Raw genomic sequence first — 17,185 nt, forward strand, 5'->3', positions numbered from 1 at the left:
CTCTATTCTATCCTTATCCTTCTTGACCTATCTGCTGCTTTCGACACTGTTGACCACACTATACTTCTGGATACGCTGTCCTTGCTTGGATTCCAGGGCCCTGTTCTTTCCTGGTTCTCCTCTTACCTCTCACTTCGTTCTTTCAGTGTTCACTCTGGTGGATCCTCTTCAACTTCCATCCCGCTTTCTGTTGGTGTGCCTCAGGGTTCTGTCCTTGGACCCCCTCCTTTTCTCCATCTATACCTCTTCCCTTGGTACCCTGATTTCATCCCAAGGCTTTCAATACCATCTTTATGCTGATGACTCTCAGATCTACATCTCCACCCCTGAAATCTCAACCTCGATCCAGGACAAAATCTCAGCCTGCTTGTCCGACATTGCTGCTTGGATGTCTCAACGCCATCTAAAGCTCAACATGTCCAAAACTGAACTTCTCATTTTTCCCCCTAAACCTGTTACATTAAATGTTACTTGTGTTGAAATATATATAGTTTGATTCTAGATTCTATTCTCCACCAATTACCTATAAGGTAATAAGATTTACATTTGTAAGAAAAAAGGGGGAATTAAATATTATATTTGTGAAATTACATTAACCTGCACTGCAAGGTTTAGGAACATGTGCTCGGAACATAAAAGACCATATATTCAACTTTAAAAAGGTTTATTTACAATACAGGTAATGTAATAATATTACAAGCGAGAGGTAGTTTTTAAGGAATCTTGCTTACAGGAGAAATTTGCGACAAGATAACAGGTCTGAATCATAAATTAACTTACAAAGTCTGTTGTCCAAGGTAACAGGAGCCCAGAGATCCTTAAAGCAGCCAGTGGTGGGGGAGGAAAGAGCAGCAAAAGAGAAGAGAAGCCAAGAGAGGAGTGTGCTCCTGGCTTTTATAATGTTCCTATGGAATCCTGGTTGTTGTATTTGGAGAGGAATCCTGGGTATGGTAGTTGTAGAGGAGCATGGTCACATGTTATAAGCCTTTTATCTGCACATGTGCTGGTGTCCTGTCTGAGAGTTGATGGGGGGGGGGGGGGGGGAGCAGATACACATCTGAAGATTTGTCTGAGGTAGCCAGCTGTGATCAGTGTCTTTTGTTTAGCCCCAGCCTGAATCATTGTCTGTGAATAGGTAGATGGACTTTCAGTCTGAGTCATAGGTGGAGTCTTTTGTGACTGCAGTCTCTGTGGCTACTGTCCCATCTTTGAGCTTTTATTATGCTGATGCGTGGATATTCACACCCAGCCAAGCTTTTGTTCAGTCTTCCAGGTGGGAGGAAAAGAGGAACTTGAAATCTCTTTGCAGCAGAACCTTTTATCTTTGTATCTGATCTAACAAAATATTTAAACAACTCTGGTATCATGCTACAAACCCACCTCCCCTCTTCCCCCTTTCTCTATCTCTGTTAATGGCTCTCACATCCTCCCTGTCTCCTCGGCTCGTAACCTTGGAGTCATCTTTGAGTCCTCTCTCTCCTTCTCTGCACATATTCAACAGATCGCCAAAACCTGTCGTTTCTTTATCTACAATATTAGCAAAATTCGCCCCTTCCTTTCTGAATACGCTGCCAGAACCCTTATCCACACCCTTGTCACCTCTCGCTTGGACTATTGCAATTTACTTCTCACTGGTCTTCCGCTCAGCCATCTCTCTCCTCTCCAATCTGTCCAAAATTCTGCGGCACGACTTATTTTCCGCCAGAATCGTTATACCCACACTAGCCCACTCAAGTCACTTCACTGGCTCCCTGTCCTCTTCCACATTCAATTTAAACTTCTCATACTGACCTTTAAATGCATCCACTCTGCAGCCCCCCATTACCTCTCCACTCTCATCTCTCCCTACATTCCTCCCCGTGAACTCCGCTCACTGGACAGATCTTTCTTGTCATCCCCCTTCTCCTCCATTGCTAACTCCAGGCTTCGCTCCTTTTCTCTCGTGGCACCTTATGCCTGGAATAGACTTCCTGGACCTATACGTCTAGCTCCATCTCTACCTGTTTTCAAATCTATGCTGAAAACCCACCTTTTCACTGCTGCTTTTTAGCTCCCATTACTCCCTCACCCTTAACTGTCTTGTCTGTCTGTACTATTTAGATTGTAAGCTCTTTTGAGCAGGGACTGTCTCTTTGTATCAGGTGTTCAGCGCTGCGTGCGTGTGGTAGCACTATACAAATGCTAATAATAATAATATTCAACAAATACAGAAAAGGCCAATCAAAACAAATGTGCCTTCAATTGACATTTAAATGCCAACAAATGAGTCTCATGCTTCAGTCTAGCTGGCAATCGATTCCATTCGGAAGGGCCATCAATCGAAAAAGAACCTTTCCTAGTCACATCCAATCGAAATTTATTCATAGCAGGCACAATTAAATTTCCAGCATTCATTGACCATAACTGTCTTTGTGGAACATAGGCCTAAATAGCATTCTTCAAATACACAGTAGTATCATGAAAAAGCATGATGAACTAACATCAACAACTTAAATTCACCCTAGACACTACCGGTAGCTATCTCAACCGCTTTAGTTATGCTGAAATATGGTCATATTTCAACAAACCAAAGACAAGGCGTACTGCTGAATTCTGCACGGAGTGGATACAAGTTGCTGGTAATCCCAAATACACAATATTACAATATTCTAGACCAGTTAGCACCATAGCCTCAACTGCTCTCACAAAATATACTGCTGGAAGTAGATGACACAGCCTACTGAAAAGATGTAATTTAAAGAATGAAGTTTGAATCAGGTGCTGAATCTGTGGTCAAAAAGAAAATCTAGAATTGATCAATACACCTAGCGTACGCACCTGTGTCGATACTTTTACAGAGTTACCTGACAGAAAAACAGAATCCATAACTACAGTAGAACTAACACTAATTCTGTTTTATTCACATTCAACTTCAAGCAATTCTGCTGCAATCATAACTGAACCTCCTCAAACACATTCTGCGTCCTCTGAAAGCAACATGCACACTGGAAAGTACAGGAAAGAAAAACTGAACATCATCCACGTAAAGGTGGAAAGAAACTCCTCGTCCTGTCCATGCAAACGATTCCGGGATGTCTCCAATCTCATCTCTATTCCCCTCCTCCCCCCCTCTTCCCTCCCCTTCTCGTGTGCCCTGTGGAATGCCCGCTCGGTCTGCAACAAACTTCCTTCACCCATGATCTCTCTCTCCCGTTCCCTTCAACTGCTCGCTCTAACTGAAACCTGGCTCACCCCCAACGACTCTGCCTCAGTCGTGGCCCTATGCCATGGAGGTTATCTTTTCTCCCACACTCTGCGCCCAGTTGGCCGCAGAGGAGGCGTCGGGTTTCTACTTTCGTCCTCCTGTAGTTTTCAACCCCTCCTCCTATTGCAGTCTCACTGCTTCTCATGCTTTGAAGTTCACTCCATCCGTCTATTCTACCCGCTGCCACTCAGAGTTGCAGTCATTTACTGCCCCCCTGATAAATCCCCCTCTTCCTTCCTTACTGACTTTGATGCCTGGCTCTCTGTTTTTCTTGAACCCTCATCTCCGTCCCTCATTCTTGGAGACTTTAACATACATGCTGACGACCCATCCGACTCTTACCCTTCTCAGTTCCTCACTCTGACATCCTCCTTCAACCTCCAGCTGAGCTCCACCACCCCTACTCACCAAACTGGCCATTGTCTTGACCTCGTCCTCTCCTCTACCTGCTCACCCTCCAATTTCTGCGCCTCTGCTCTTCCTCTCTCAGATCATCACCTGATCACCTTCACACTTCTTCACCCTCCCCCTCAGTCCCGCCCAACACTAACCACTACTTTCAGGAATCTTCAGGCTGTCGACCCTCCCACCTTATCCTCTAGTATCTCTAATCTCCTCCCGTCCATCATGTCCTCCGAGTCTGTCGACAAGGCTGTCTCTACTTACAATGCCACTCTCTCCTCTGCTCTGGACACCCTTGCACCATCCATCTCCCGTCCCACAAGGCGTACTAATCCCCAGCCCTGGCTGACCCTTTGCATCCAATACCTTCGCTCCTGCGCCCGATCTGCTGAACGCCTCTGGAGGAAATCTCGCACCCATAGCGACTTCATTCATTACAAATTCATGCTATCCTCCTTCCAGTCCTCCCTATTCCTTGTCAAACAGGACTATTACACCCAATTGACTAATTCTCTCGGCTCCAACCCTCGTCGTCTCTTCGCCACCCTTAACTCCATCTTCAAAGTGCCCTCCGCTCCCCCCCCACTCTCTCCTCAATCACTGGCTGACTACTTCCATGACAAGGTGCAGAAGATCAACCTCGAATTTACTACCAAGCCACCTCTTCCTCTTCACCCTTTAACCCACTCCCTCACCCAACCAACCCAGGCCTCCTCCTCCTCTTTTCCTGATATCACCGAGGAGGAAACCGCCCACCTTCTTTCCTCCTCGAAATGCACCACCTGTTCCTCTGATCCCATCCCCACCAACTTACTAAACACCATCTCTCCTACTGTCACCCCCCCCCCCATCTGCCATATCCTCAACCTCTCTCTCTCCACTGCAACTGTCCCTGACTCCTTCAAGCATGCTGTAGTCACACCACTCCTCAAAAAACCATCACTAGACCCTACCTGCCCTTCCAACTACCACCCCATCTCCCTCCTACCCTTCCTCTCCAAGATACTTGAACGCACCGTTCACAGCCGCTGCCTTGATTTTCTCTCCTCTCATGCCATCCTCGATCCGCTTCAATCCGGTTTTCGCCCTCTACACTCGACAGAAACGGCACTCACTAAAGTCTGTAATGACCTGTTCCTTGCCAAATCCAGAGGTCACTACTTCATCCTCCTCGACCTATCCACCGCTTTTGACACTGTCAATCATAATTTACTTCTTGCTACACTATCCTCATTTGGGTTCCAGGGCTCTGTCCTCTCCTGGTTCTCCTCTTATCTCTCCCACCGTACCTTCAGAGTACATTCTCATGGATCTTCCTCCACCCGCATCCCGCTCTCTGTTAGAGTTCCTCAGGGATCTGTCCTTGGGCCCCTTCTTTTTTCAATCTACACCTCTTCCCTGGGATCGCTGATCTCATCTCATGGTTTCCAATATCATCTTTATGCTGACGACACCCAGCTTTATCTCTCCACACCAGACATCACTGCGGAAACCCAGGCCAAAGTATCGGCCTGCTTATCCGACATTGCTGCCTGGATGTCCAACCGCCACCTGAAACTGAACATGGCCAAGACTGAGCTCATTGTCTTTTCACCCAAACCCACTTCTCCTCTCCCTCCACTCTCTATTTCAGTCGACAACACCCTCATCCTCCCCGTCTCATCTGCCCACAACCTCGGAGTCATCTTCGACTCCTCCCTCTCCTTCTCTGCCCATATCCAGCAGACAGCCAAGACCTGTTGCTTCTTTCTCTATAACATCAGCAAAATTCGCCCTTTCCTCTCTGAGCACACCACCCGAACTCTCATCCACTCTCTCATTACCTCTCGCCTTGACTACTGCAACCTACTCCTCACTGGCCTCCCACTTAACCATCTATCCCACCTTCAATCCATTCAGAACTCTGCTGCGTGTCTTATCTTCTGCCTAGACCGATATGCTCATATCACCCCTCTCCTCAAGTCACTTCACTGGCTTACGATCAGGTACCCCATACAGTTCAAGCTTCTCCTACTAACCTACAAATGCACTCAATCTGCAGCCTCTCACTACATCTCTACCCTCATCTCCCCTTACGCTCCTACCCGTAACCTCCGCTCACAGGACAAATCCCTCCTCTCAGTACCCTTCTCCACCAGCGCCAACTCCAGACTCCACCCTTTCTGCCTCGCCTCACCCTATGCTTGGAATAAACTCCCTGAGCCCATACGCCAAGCCCCCTTCCTACCCATCTTCAAATCCTTGCTCAAAGCCCACCTCTTCAATGTCGCTTTCGGCACCTAACCATTGTACCTCTATCCAGGAAATCTAGACTGCCTCAATCTTAATTGACTGCACTTTTTGCCCTTTAGATTGTAAGCTCCTTTGAGCAGGGACTGTCATTCTTTGTTAATTGTACAGCGCTGCGCAATCCTGGTAGCGCTTTAGAAATGTTAAATAGTAGTAGTAGTAATGACCGCAGCAGATGCCCCAAAGGCCTCAAATAGATGTTAAAAAGTACTGCAGATAAGGCAGAACCCTGTGGCACCCCCGTGTCAAAAGAACACAACGATGACAATATCTCTCACACACATCCTCTGTTTTCTGTCTCTCAAATATGGTTTAATTTTCAACAATTTTTATTGAGAATCCAGCATGTTAAACACACTCGACGAGAAATTCTATCCTCAAAGTTTTAACAATTTTCTCCCCTCCCCCCTAACCTTTGTACCACCCCTCCTTTCCCGGTTTATACACACAACCATAGGCGCCCTGTATAAGAGGCTTGGGGAGGCTAAGCCTCCCCAGCCAGGTGGGGCGCAGGGGGAGCAGTCGCTCCCCCAAAGATCTTTAAAAGAGATGGCATCATGGCGCCTAAGCGCCAAATGCTGACCGGCGGTCTCTGCCTCCTCCCCCTCTCCCACGCAAGTCATGCACCTCCCCCCCCCCCACTCTTACCCATCCACTTTCTTCCTCCGACGCCACACCGTGGATTCACATAGGCAGCCTGCCTTAATCTCCCTGTGTCGGAGCCTCTCCCTCAGACGCGTCCCGCCTCCTCTAATACAACTTCCTGTGTTATCTCACATTAAACATGAATTAGGGTGTTTTGTGGCTCTACATGAGAATTGTGATATTATGATCCCTTGTTTCATATTGTTGACGGTCTGCATTTTCCGTGTGGGTGCTAAATAGTAGTAGTAGTATATTGGTGTATTAGGTTCTGCCCAGTGTAATATTTATGGTACAGTAAGATTCTGAGTGTGGTTTTGCACAAAGTTGTGCATAGTGTTTTGCAGTTGAGCGATTGTGGTTAGTATATGCTTTGAGCAACCACTTTATTCTTTGACATGTGATACATATCTAATATCTAAATTAAAAAAAAGGTATTAATTGTGACTTATTTATTTATTTTTTCTGTGTGTTATCAGACAATTATGGATTTAAGCTCCCCCATAGCCCTACCCCTAACCCCGCCCCCTTTAGCCTCCCCAAACAGTTGGGCCACCGACTGCCTATGCACACAACTATTCAAAGGGGAGCGGTTTTACTGCTGTCAAGGTGAAGGAACAAAATTTACCCTCCAACTTATCAATAAAATTCCAAGAGAAAAAAAATAAATCACCCCCAGTTCCCCACCTTGACCATTCGCAAATATTTAGACCCCATAAATTGTCTCAAATACTATTATACCCCCCTATGCCTAGTAAACTAGTAATTCCCCCACAAAACCATTTCAACTTTAGCAATACAACCATAAGCTATAAGGGAAGCCACAACACTTGGGTCTCCCCCTACATATTACCCTAAGCTATATCCCTCCCCCCCCCCCAAAACCACCCTTTTCCCCCTCACCGGTGCAATACCTCACTCCCACCCTCTCAATTAGGCCTAACCTCCCCAGGGGAGTTTGTTCAAAATTTGACTGCGCGCCCTTGGCGATACCTTATTCAAGTATGCCTCCCATATCGCAAGGAACCTCCGCTGCCTTCCAGGAGGCAAACATGCTCCCCAAGACTCCCAAACCATTAATTCATGCAATTTGTAACTCCAGTGCCAAAAGGAGGGGGGAGGGTGATCCAGGATCTAGTGAATGAGAATGCATTTCCTCCCTAGTATACATGATTTACCCAGGAACAACTTCTCTCCTCTCGTACCCTCCTGCCACAAACACGGAGCACTAAACACCGCCCTCTCAAATCATAGAGTAATTACTTGTCCTACCATCACTTGAAGAAATTGAGCTATTGCTGACCAAAACAAAGTAATTTGCCTACACTGCCACATACCATGAAAGAAAGTTGCCTCTGCCCTCTTACACTTTCTGCAACAAGGCGTGTCCGACACCCCCACATGGAAAGCCTGTCTCTGGGAGAAATATGCCATATGCACTATCTGAAAGTGGCATTCCTGCAGTTCCGCTCTATGTACCAAACGTATGCCATTCTGAAGAGAAGACAGTAACAACTTCACCGAAATGGTCCTACCCACCTCCTTGCTCTACCGATCCGCAACTGCTTGTAAGTCCCTATTTTGAGCCTTCCTACATAACTCACCATGAAACCAAGAAATCGATATTTGATCTACTGCCTCCCCCTCTAAAAGTTCTCTCAGCTGCCGTCCAAACTGTGAGAACTATAATTTGAGCCACGTTAAGATGCTGAGGTAACTGCTCCCATTGAATAAAACTATTAAAAACATCCGCCAAAATCGGACTGATTTCCGACTGCAATAGGTTGTAAAACTCATTACGTAAGCCATCCGGTCCTGGGGCCTTTCCCAAGGCACTCTGTCGAATTACTCACTCCACTTCTTCCACCGCTATAGGTGCATTCAGCTGGGCTAACTCCGACTCTGTAACTCTAGGCAAATCCAAACTAGATAAATAGACCTCACTGGCCACTGGCGGCGGAGTTTGCAGCTTATGAAGCCTAGAAAAAAACTCTGAGAGGACCTTATTAATAGCCCCATCCTCATGTTTCCGAACTCCCCTTGAATCTAGCATCGTGGATATTTTATGTGCAAGTTTGGCCAAGAATCTGCTACTCTTATTTGCAAACCGATAGAGCTGAAACTTATAGTAAGCCCAGGACTTCTTCGCCTTTGCATGCAACAATTCATTCAAGACTTGCTGAGCTTCCAACAATTACGTCTTAATCCGCAGAGAGTGTCCTGCCCCATATTGCCGACGGAGAGATGTTACTCTGCTCTCCAAATGGAGTACCTCCCTACACCTCGCCTTCCTTTGAAAACTGACATAAGAGATGATCTCCCCTCTGAGGACCGCTTTTGCCGCCTCCCAAAACAGGGTTGGGTTGGTCCTATGGTGCTCATTAGAATCCCCATATAGCTGCCATTTGGAAACCAGGAACAGAAGAAAATGACTGTCTCTGTAGAGAAAGGAAGGAAATCTCCAAGCACCCCCTGAAGATGAACTCCCCCCTGCATCCCTAGCTCAACCCATGCATGATCCGAGATTGGGCCTATCCTAACATTCACCACCTGAGTTAGAAGCTGCCTGGAAAGCAACAGGTAATCTGTTCTGGACATCGTGGAATGTACTCTAGACACATGCGTGTAGTCTCTTTCTAAAGGATTAAGGGTTCTCCATACATCCACCAGACCCAGCGCCGAGCCCAATAAATTCACCCCTCGCTCTGTTCTAGCCGATTCCCTATCCGTTGGCCTGGAGCAATCCAGAGTAGGATCTACCACGTCATTCAAATCCCCCCTCCCCCCACTACTATCGGTATATCACTCAGATCAAGAATCATACGAATAACCCGCACAAAGAACTCCTTCTCAAAAACATTAGGAGCATAAAGATTACACAACAAAAGAGGTTGGCACTCCAATATCACTGAGGCCAAGACAAACCTGCCCTCCAGATCCACTATAACCCTCTTGGTCTCCAAATGCAATCCCTTTTTGATCAGGATCACCACACACCCCCTCCTACCCACTGCTGGTGCATCAAATATTTCTCATACCCACCACCTTTTTAGTTTTGCATGTTCTGCCGCTGAGAGTATTAGTAGTAAATGCCACAGAATTCCACTGCCATCATGCAACTCAACAGTGCTCCGTATTCAGGACACAGGATGTCCCAATCCCAACTGGCCCACACTCCAGAGTTGATGCCTTGCTTGAAATTCACCGCCCTCAGCCGCACGTGCTTTGTCCAAAGATCACCATGCAATCACACCATAACTTGTCAAGCCAGGATAGAGTGTCAAATGAAGAAATCCACAGTATGCAGGAGTTTATTGGCCAGAGCCTCAAGCGCCCCGTGCCGATTGGAGGACCAATGCGGACTCATGGGCACATCAGGCCTCTCAAGACTTTTATGAGGAAGATGAAGAAAAAAAAAGGCATCACAAGCCCGCTCACACACCGTCCAGCATAGTAGCTTGCAATAAAACTGCAGGCTGTTGACTCCTTCTATTGTCCTGTATTTAATAATTTTGGATCCTCCTTGCACATGTCTATTACTTATTAATCCTGACATTCATTCCTGTTCTGCCCGTTTGGCTACCAGCCTGTCCAAGAATGCTCTCTCCTCTTCCACGCGGTCAAAAAAGTACACCTGTCCTTGTTCTATTACTTTCAGCTTCGCTGGATAAAGTAAGCTGAAACAGAGTTTTAAATCAAATAATTTTGAACATACTGGCACAAAAGCTTTCCGGGCTGCAGTCACCTTGGCAGAACAGTCCTGAAAGCGTAGAATGCAGGCATTCTGGTACTGCATCTGCTTGCCCCCCCCCCCCCCCCCCCCCCACACACACACACACATTGCTTGTAATATCAGCATTTTGTGGGCATAATTAAACACCCTAAGAATTATCACTCTGAGGCGATCTCCTCCCTTCTTGCGCTGTCCCAGCCGGTGCGCCCTTTCCATCCAAAATATGCCCACAAGTTCCAGGAGTGCTACTGCTTTGGGAAACCAGTCTTCCAAAAATTTCCTTAAGTCTTTTTCTGGGAGGGACTCCGGTAAGCCTACCAGCTTTAAGTTGTTTCTGCGGGAGCGGTTTTCTAAGTCTTCTATCTTCTCTTGTAATTCAGACAGGTGCTTTAAAAGCCGTGGCTGCCCCTCCTTCACCTTTTGCACTACATCCTCAATGTTCCCCACACGCTGCTGCACTGCTTGGAGTTCCGCTGCCATTGCCACATACCTCTCCTCCATCCCATCCAATTTGTCCAGAATCCTTTGAAAAATTTTTTCCACCGTCTGCTCCACTGCCGCTTTAACCTCCACAATTATCTCTGCTGCCCCTTGAGAGCTCGGCGTCGGGGACGGCGGCATGCTCTTATCTGCCATCTTGGAGTCTGTTAATCGCCCCTTCTCCTGACTCTCTTTCCGCATGGATTTGGCGGCCATCCACACTGGTAACTAGCTCCACAAAATGTGTATCGTACCCACAACCATCTAAAAGTATTTTGTATTCTTTCAGGAGAGAAAAAATGCTGTTTCCGTGTGCTGATTCCGGAGCAGCGACCCACCTCCTCCTCACTCCTCCATAGTCTAACCAGAAGTCTCTCAAATATGATTTAAACCACAATAAAACAGTTCCCTGCATACCACTTCACACAGAGTAATTTTAATTGGACTATAAACTTTATGGCTGGCCATAAAGAGTGATGATGGGACTTGAGTAAAAGTGGTAATTGTTACTGAAATATTCATAAATTTTAATATGGTGGCATTTTTCAGAGGGAGCATGCTGTATAACATATGTATAGGTAAAAAAAGATGGGCTCTTGGTTTCAGTTTGAGTGCAAGAGAATCACTAATTCCTGTGAACATTTCAGACAGGGTGATAAGTCAGACTGCACTTACATCGTGTTGAATGGTCGTCTTCGCTCAGTCATCAGATTGGACGATGGCAAAAAGCAGTTGACTGGGGAGTATGGCCGAGGAGATCTTATTGGTGTGGTAAGCAAGTTTATCTTTTATTCCCTGTTCCTACCTCAAAGGTGATTCATTGATTATATTTAAAGGGCACCCAAGTGCCGGTATAGAATAGGCTTCTACATGTGGTCTCGGGGTGCCAGTTGTATAATTGCTCTTTTCACCCCTGCATCTATTCCCAGGTTCACTCCTGACAATTCCTCATTCTGGAATCAGAACTATTCAGGGAAGTGCCCTTAGTGGCAGGCCCTTACTTTCTTCAACCTAGGCTGCTATCCCACTGCTTCCTTCTCATCCATTAAAAGATCTCCCAGACGATATTTAACTGGCCAGGAATGGCTCCTGGCCGGTTAAAAAGCCTTAAGCAAGCTAAGTGCTAATACTCAGCGCAAGATAGCCAACTATCTTGGCTGAATATTATCGCTTAGCAGCTAGCCTAGTCACTGGCTATGTCACGTGACATAGCCAGTTACAGCTGATATTCATTGGCTGACCGGCTCAATTTAGCGGCCAGATAGACCAGTGTTAATAGAAGGTCTATCTTTGGCCGCTATAACTTAGCCAGTCAGCTGGTGAATATCAGCTTAACCGGCTATGTATTTAGCGGCCCCAGCATTGAATTTCCTTGTTCTCTGGCGACCACGGGACTTAGCTGGGCTCCCTCCCATTTAGGTAGCAAGTTGGAGGAGGCGGACTGCTATATTAAAATGCTGGCAGATAAATTGCAGCAAGATGCTGAGTATTCCTTTCAACTACGGGAAGAAAAGAAGTCCCTCCAACAACAACTGGTAGGTGGTTAAGGACCAGTTACAAGGTCAAAGAGAAAAGTAGAATGGAGATCAGACCAGGTTGCAGGACCTGGCAAAAGAGAAATAGGCACCAAGAGCCTTCAAGTCCAGAACAGGTTCTTTGATCAGTTGTTGTTGTACATCATTGACCCGACATAGGCTGTGTTTTGGCATCAGGGGTCATATAACATAAAAGTTCCCAAAATAGATTGCTCCACATAGGGCTTCTAGTAATGATGAATCACCTGTTAGTAAGTTGATTTTACAGCAGTCCATTCTCCGGACCTGTTCTAGACTTGAGGCTCTTGGTGTTTTCTTTTTTTGTAGGCTAAGCTTGACTTTTAAGATACATAAGGATACTGTTGAGGTCTGATGAGAGGCAGACCTGTGTGGTAAAACCTTGCAAAGAAAAGGGGTATACGTGTACATACTGTGAGGTTAAAGCCAGTAGTTTACAAGTCTGCACATTTGACTCTGGAGTAAAAGAGCTTATGTTTGTTGTTCACTGTACTTGGGATAACAGGCTGCAGAGATAACAATACTTATAGTTGGGGGGTTTACAATCAAAGTAGTTTACATATTAAATACTGGTACTAATTTGTGCCTGGGACATAGGAAGGTTAAGTGACTTGCCCCAAATCACAAGGCGCTGTAGTGGGAATCGAAGCCAGAGGTTATAAAATAATGAGTGGAGTTGAACGGGTAGATGTGAAGCGTCTGTTGACGCTTTCCAAAAATACTAGGACTAGAGGGCATGCGATGAAGCTACAAAATAGTAAATTTAAAACAAATCGGAGAAATTATTTCTTCACTCAACGTGTAATTAAACTCTGGAATTTGCTGCCAGAGAATGTGGTAAAGGCGGTTAGCTTAGCGGAGTTTAAAAAAGGTTTGGACGGCTTCCTAAAGGAAAAGTCCATAGACCATTATTAAATGGACTTGGGGAAAATCCACTATTTCTGGGGTAAGCAGTATAAAATATTTTGTACTTTTTTGGGATCTTGCCAGGTATTTGTGACCTGGATTGGCCACTGTTTGAAACAGGATGCTGGGCTTGATGGACCTTTGGTCTTTCCCAGTATGGCAATACTTACGTACTTATATGTACTCTAGGCCACTGCAGTAATCATTAGGCTTTTCCTCCACTCGCCAGTCTCAGTCATAATGCTTCACCAGTCTGCCTGGATTTTTAGTAGCACTATCTGGGTAAGTGCCGCTGAAAATCGTGGTATGACTGGTCACACAGATTTATCAGGATAGGAGCCACTCCTACCCAGATAACTCCTTTTCAATATTGAGCCATCAGTTTGTTTGTTTTTTTATGGATATCTAATATAATAATTTGCTCCTCCAACGTTCCAATGAGGCTACCTGCGTTCGTAACCATCTCCTGATGTCACTCTCCTGCAGTAGAAGCCTGCTTGCCTGACGTCAGGAGAGGTTACGAACACAGTGAGAGACATTGGAACGTTGCAGGAGCAGCTTCAGCCCTTCCTCCACACGCACCAACATCTCCACCCACGGCCGCCGAGAGACTGGGCCGGGCCCAGGGCAAGGCCCCCCCTCGCCGCCACGCCTCCTTCTGAGGTTGCCGCTGCCGCTCCCTCCTCCACCCCTTCGAGGTCACAGCCGCCGCTCCCCCTCCACTCCCCCGAGGTCGCCGCTGCCCCCCCCTCCGTCCGCCACCGGGCCAGGCCCCCTGCAGGGGCGTAGCCACGGGCAGGCCTGGACGGGTCCAGGCCCAGCCACTTTCTCTCCAGGCCCGCCCACCCAACACAGACCCGCCAAGTCTCCCGCGAAACACGTGGCGCCAGCTCCCATTTACGGCCACTTCTACTTCTCCTGTTGAGCAGCAAAAAGAGCTAATTAAACCACCAGAAATGTTTTTAAAAAGCAAGCGCAACACCGCAGGCAGCCATCAGGCATTGGCTGTCGGCTCTGCAGCCGTTCCTCTCGCCTCTCACGTCACTGCCCCTGGAGCAGAACAGCGGAAGAGCGCAGCGATGTGAGAGGCGAGGGGAGCAGCTGCAGAGCCGACAGCCAATGCCTGATGGCTGCTTGTGGTGCTGCGCTTGCTTTTTAAAAACATTTCTGGTGGTTTAATTAGCTCTTTTTGTTCTTGTAGCGGCTGCTGCTTCTCAACAGGAGAAGCAGCAGTGGCCGGAAATCGGAGCTGGCGCCGCATGTTTCATGGGAGACTTGGCAGGTCTGTGTTGGGTGGGCGGGCCTGGATGGAAAGAAGGGGATAGAGAGAGAGACACGGGATGGAAGAATCGGGAGAGGGGAGTAGACGGATGGAAGGATGGGGAGAGAAAGAGGGAAAACGGAAGGAAGGGGAGAGAAAGACACGATGGAAGGATGGGGAGAGAAAGGGGGAGATGGATGAATGGATGCAGAGAGAAAGGGGAGAGACTGGAAGGATGTGGAGAGAGAAGGGACACTGAACAGAAAAGGGTAGAGAGATAAAGAGACACTGGATAGAAGGAGGGGGAGAGAGACATTAGATGGAAGGATCAGGAGAGAGGGTAGATGGGTGGAAGGATGGGGAGAGAAAGAGGGAAGATGCTTGATGGAAGGATGCAGAAAGAAAGAGGGGAGACATTGAAGGATGGGGAGAGAAAGAGGGAGACACTGGAAGGATGGGGAGAGAAAGAGGAGCTGCTGGATGGAAAAGGGGAGTAGAGAAAGACTGGAGAATAAGAGGAAGGGGCATGGGGAGAACAAGGGTGAGAAAAAGATGAAAAGACATAGGTAGATGAAGGAAAAAGAAGGAAATTAAACCCTGTACCGCCCTCTCGGCAGCTCCACTCCCTCCCAGTTCAGCAGTACCCCCCCCCCCCAGGGGGGAGGGGGAGGGGGTCCTGAGACCAGAGGGGGTGAGGGGGTCCTGAGACCAGGGAGGGGGAGGGGTCCTGAGAGGGGGGGGTGCAAGGGGTCCTGAGACCAGAGGGGAGGAGATGGAGGGGGTCCAGAGACCTGGGAGGGGGAGGGGGTCCAGAGACCAGAGAGGGAGGGGGAGGTATCTCTGTCACACACACACTCTCACACACACATTCTCTCTCTCTCACAGTCAGTGTCTTTCTCTCACATACAGTCTCTCACACACTCTATGTCTCACACTGTATCACAGGCACTCTCAAACACTCTTGATCTCATACACTCGGTTTCACAGAGAGTCTGTGTATCGCACACATACTCTCACACTCTATCTGTCTCACACACACTGTATCTGTGTGAAACACACTCTCACACTCACTGTGGCTCACATACGCACTCGCACACACTCTCATTCTCACACACACACTCTCTCTCACAGACACACTCGCTCTCTCTGTCACACACACACATTTGCACATTCACTCTGTCTCTCTCTCACACAGTCACTCTCATACACACTCTGAGGAAAACCTTGCTAGCGCCCCTTTTATTTGTGTCAGAAACGGGCCTTTTTTACTAGTCGTTAATATATCCCTTCTGACCTTTCCATCTCTTTTGAAATGAGTGTCTGTTATGCCCTTTTTGAAAAAAGGAAATTTAGATCCTGTTTTTCTGGAGATCTATCATCCTATAACTAACCTTCCCTTTCTAGGAAAAGTGTTTAGAAAATATAGCATTGCAGCAGCTTAACTATTATTGGAGGAGAAATCTATTTTGCACTAAGATCAGTTTGGGTTTTATCAATGTTATGCAGCTGAGCATGTTTCTCTGAATATCATGAATTATTTTGTGTTCCAGAGCAAGCAGAGAAGAGTCAGCTTGAGGGCCACCAACAGGTCAGGTTTTCAGGAAATTTCTAATGAATATGCGTGAGAGAGATTTGCGTACAATCAAGGTAGTAGGAATACAAATGTGTTTTATGCATATTCTTTAGGAATATCTTGAAAACCTGGTCCATTTGTAGCCCAGCAGCGTGGGTAGCAGGTATTCAAGTAATGGTGCTCAACAGTTTACTTTTTTTCAGCCTGGTAGAACATTTATTTATTTGTTTGTTTGTTTGTTTGTTTGTTGCATTTGTTTGTTGCATTTGTATCCCACCTTATCCCACCTCTTTGCAGGCTCAAAGTGGCTTACAATACATCATGAGTAGTGGAAGAATGCTAGTAATATAAACATTTAGTATTGCATGTTCTTGGTCAGCATGATGATAAAAGCAAAGTAGTAGTATACAAGCAGATTTTAGGAAACAGTTCTGAAATTAAATAGGCGAGTTGTGCATAATCACTTGGGTTGATCTTTTTGGTATGCTCTTTCAAAGAGATGGGTCTTCAGTAGTATGCGGAAGTTCGTTATTTCGTATATCGATTTCAAGTTGCGTGGCAGTGCGTTCCATAACTGTGTGCTCAAGTAGGTGAAGTTTGACGCATGCATTAGTTTGTATTTCATTCCTTTGCAACTGGGGAAGTGCAGATCAAGGAATGTGCGGGATGATCTTTTGGCATTCCTAGGTGGTAGGTCTATTAGGTCAGACTTGTAAGCTGGTGCGTCTCCATGGATAATTTTATGAACTAGTGAACATATTTTGAATGTGATGCGTTCCTTAAGTGGGAGCCAGTGTAATTTTTCTCATAAGGGCTTTGCACTTTCAAATTTTGGTTTGCCAAATATGAGTCTAGCTGCAGTGTTCTGGGCTGTCTGGAGTTTCTTGATTATTTGTTCTTTGCAGCCGGCATATAGTGCGTTGCAATAGTCCAGATGACTGAGCACTAATGATTGTACCAGGTTACGGAAAACACTCCTTCGGAAAAAAGGTCTTATTCTTTTTAATTTCCACATTGAGTGGAACATCTTCTTGGTTGTGTTTCTCGCGTGGTTCTGTAGTGTTAGGTGTTGATCAATGGTGACTCCAAGAATTTTTAGGGT

General features: G+C 46.6%; 1 protein-coding gene across 1 annotated transcript in view; it reads left to right on the top strand.

Annotated features, from left to right (window-relative positions):
• PNPLA7 (patatin like phospholipase domain containing 7) overlaps positions 1 to 17,185 on the top strand; it is a 2,530,065-nt gene that overhangs the window by 1,419,103 nt on the left and 1,093,777 nt on the right. The window contains exon 20 of the mRNA XM_030206608.1: positions 11,438 to 11,561. Within this exon, the coding sequence (XP_030062468.1) occupies positions 11,438 to 11,561 (124 nt within the window). The remainder of the gene's footprint in view (positions 1 to 11,437; positions 11,562 to 17,185) is intronic.

Source organism: Microcaecilia unicolor, chromosome 6, assembly GCF_901765095.1.
Source record: "Microcaecilia unicolor chromosome 6, aMicUni1.1, whole genome shotgun sequence".
Taxonomy (NCBI): Eukaryota; Metazoa; Chordata; class Amphibia; order Gymnophiona; family Siphonopidae; genus Microcaecilia; species Microcaecilia unicolor.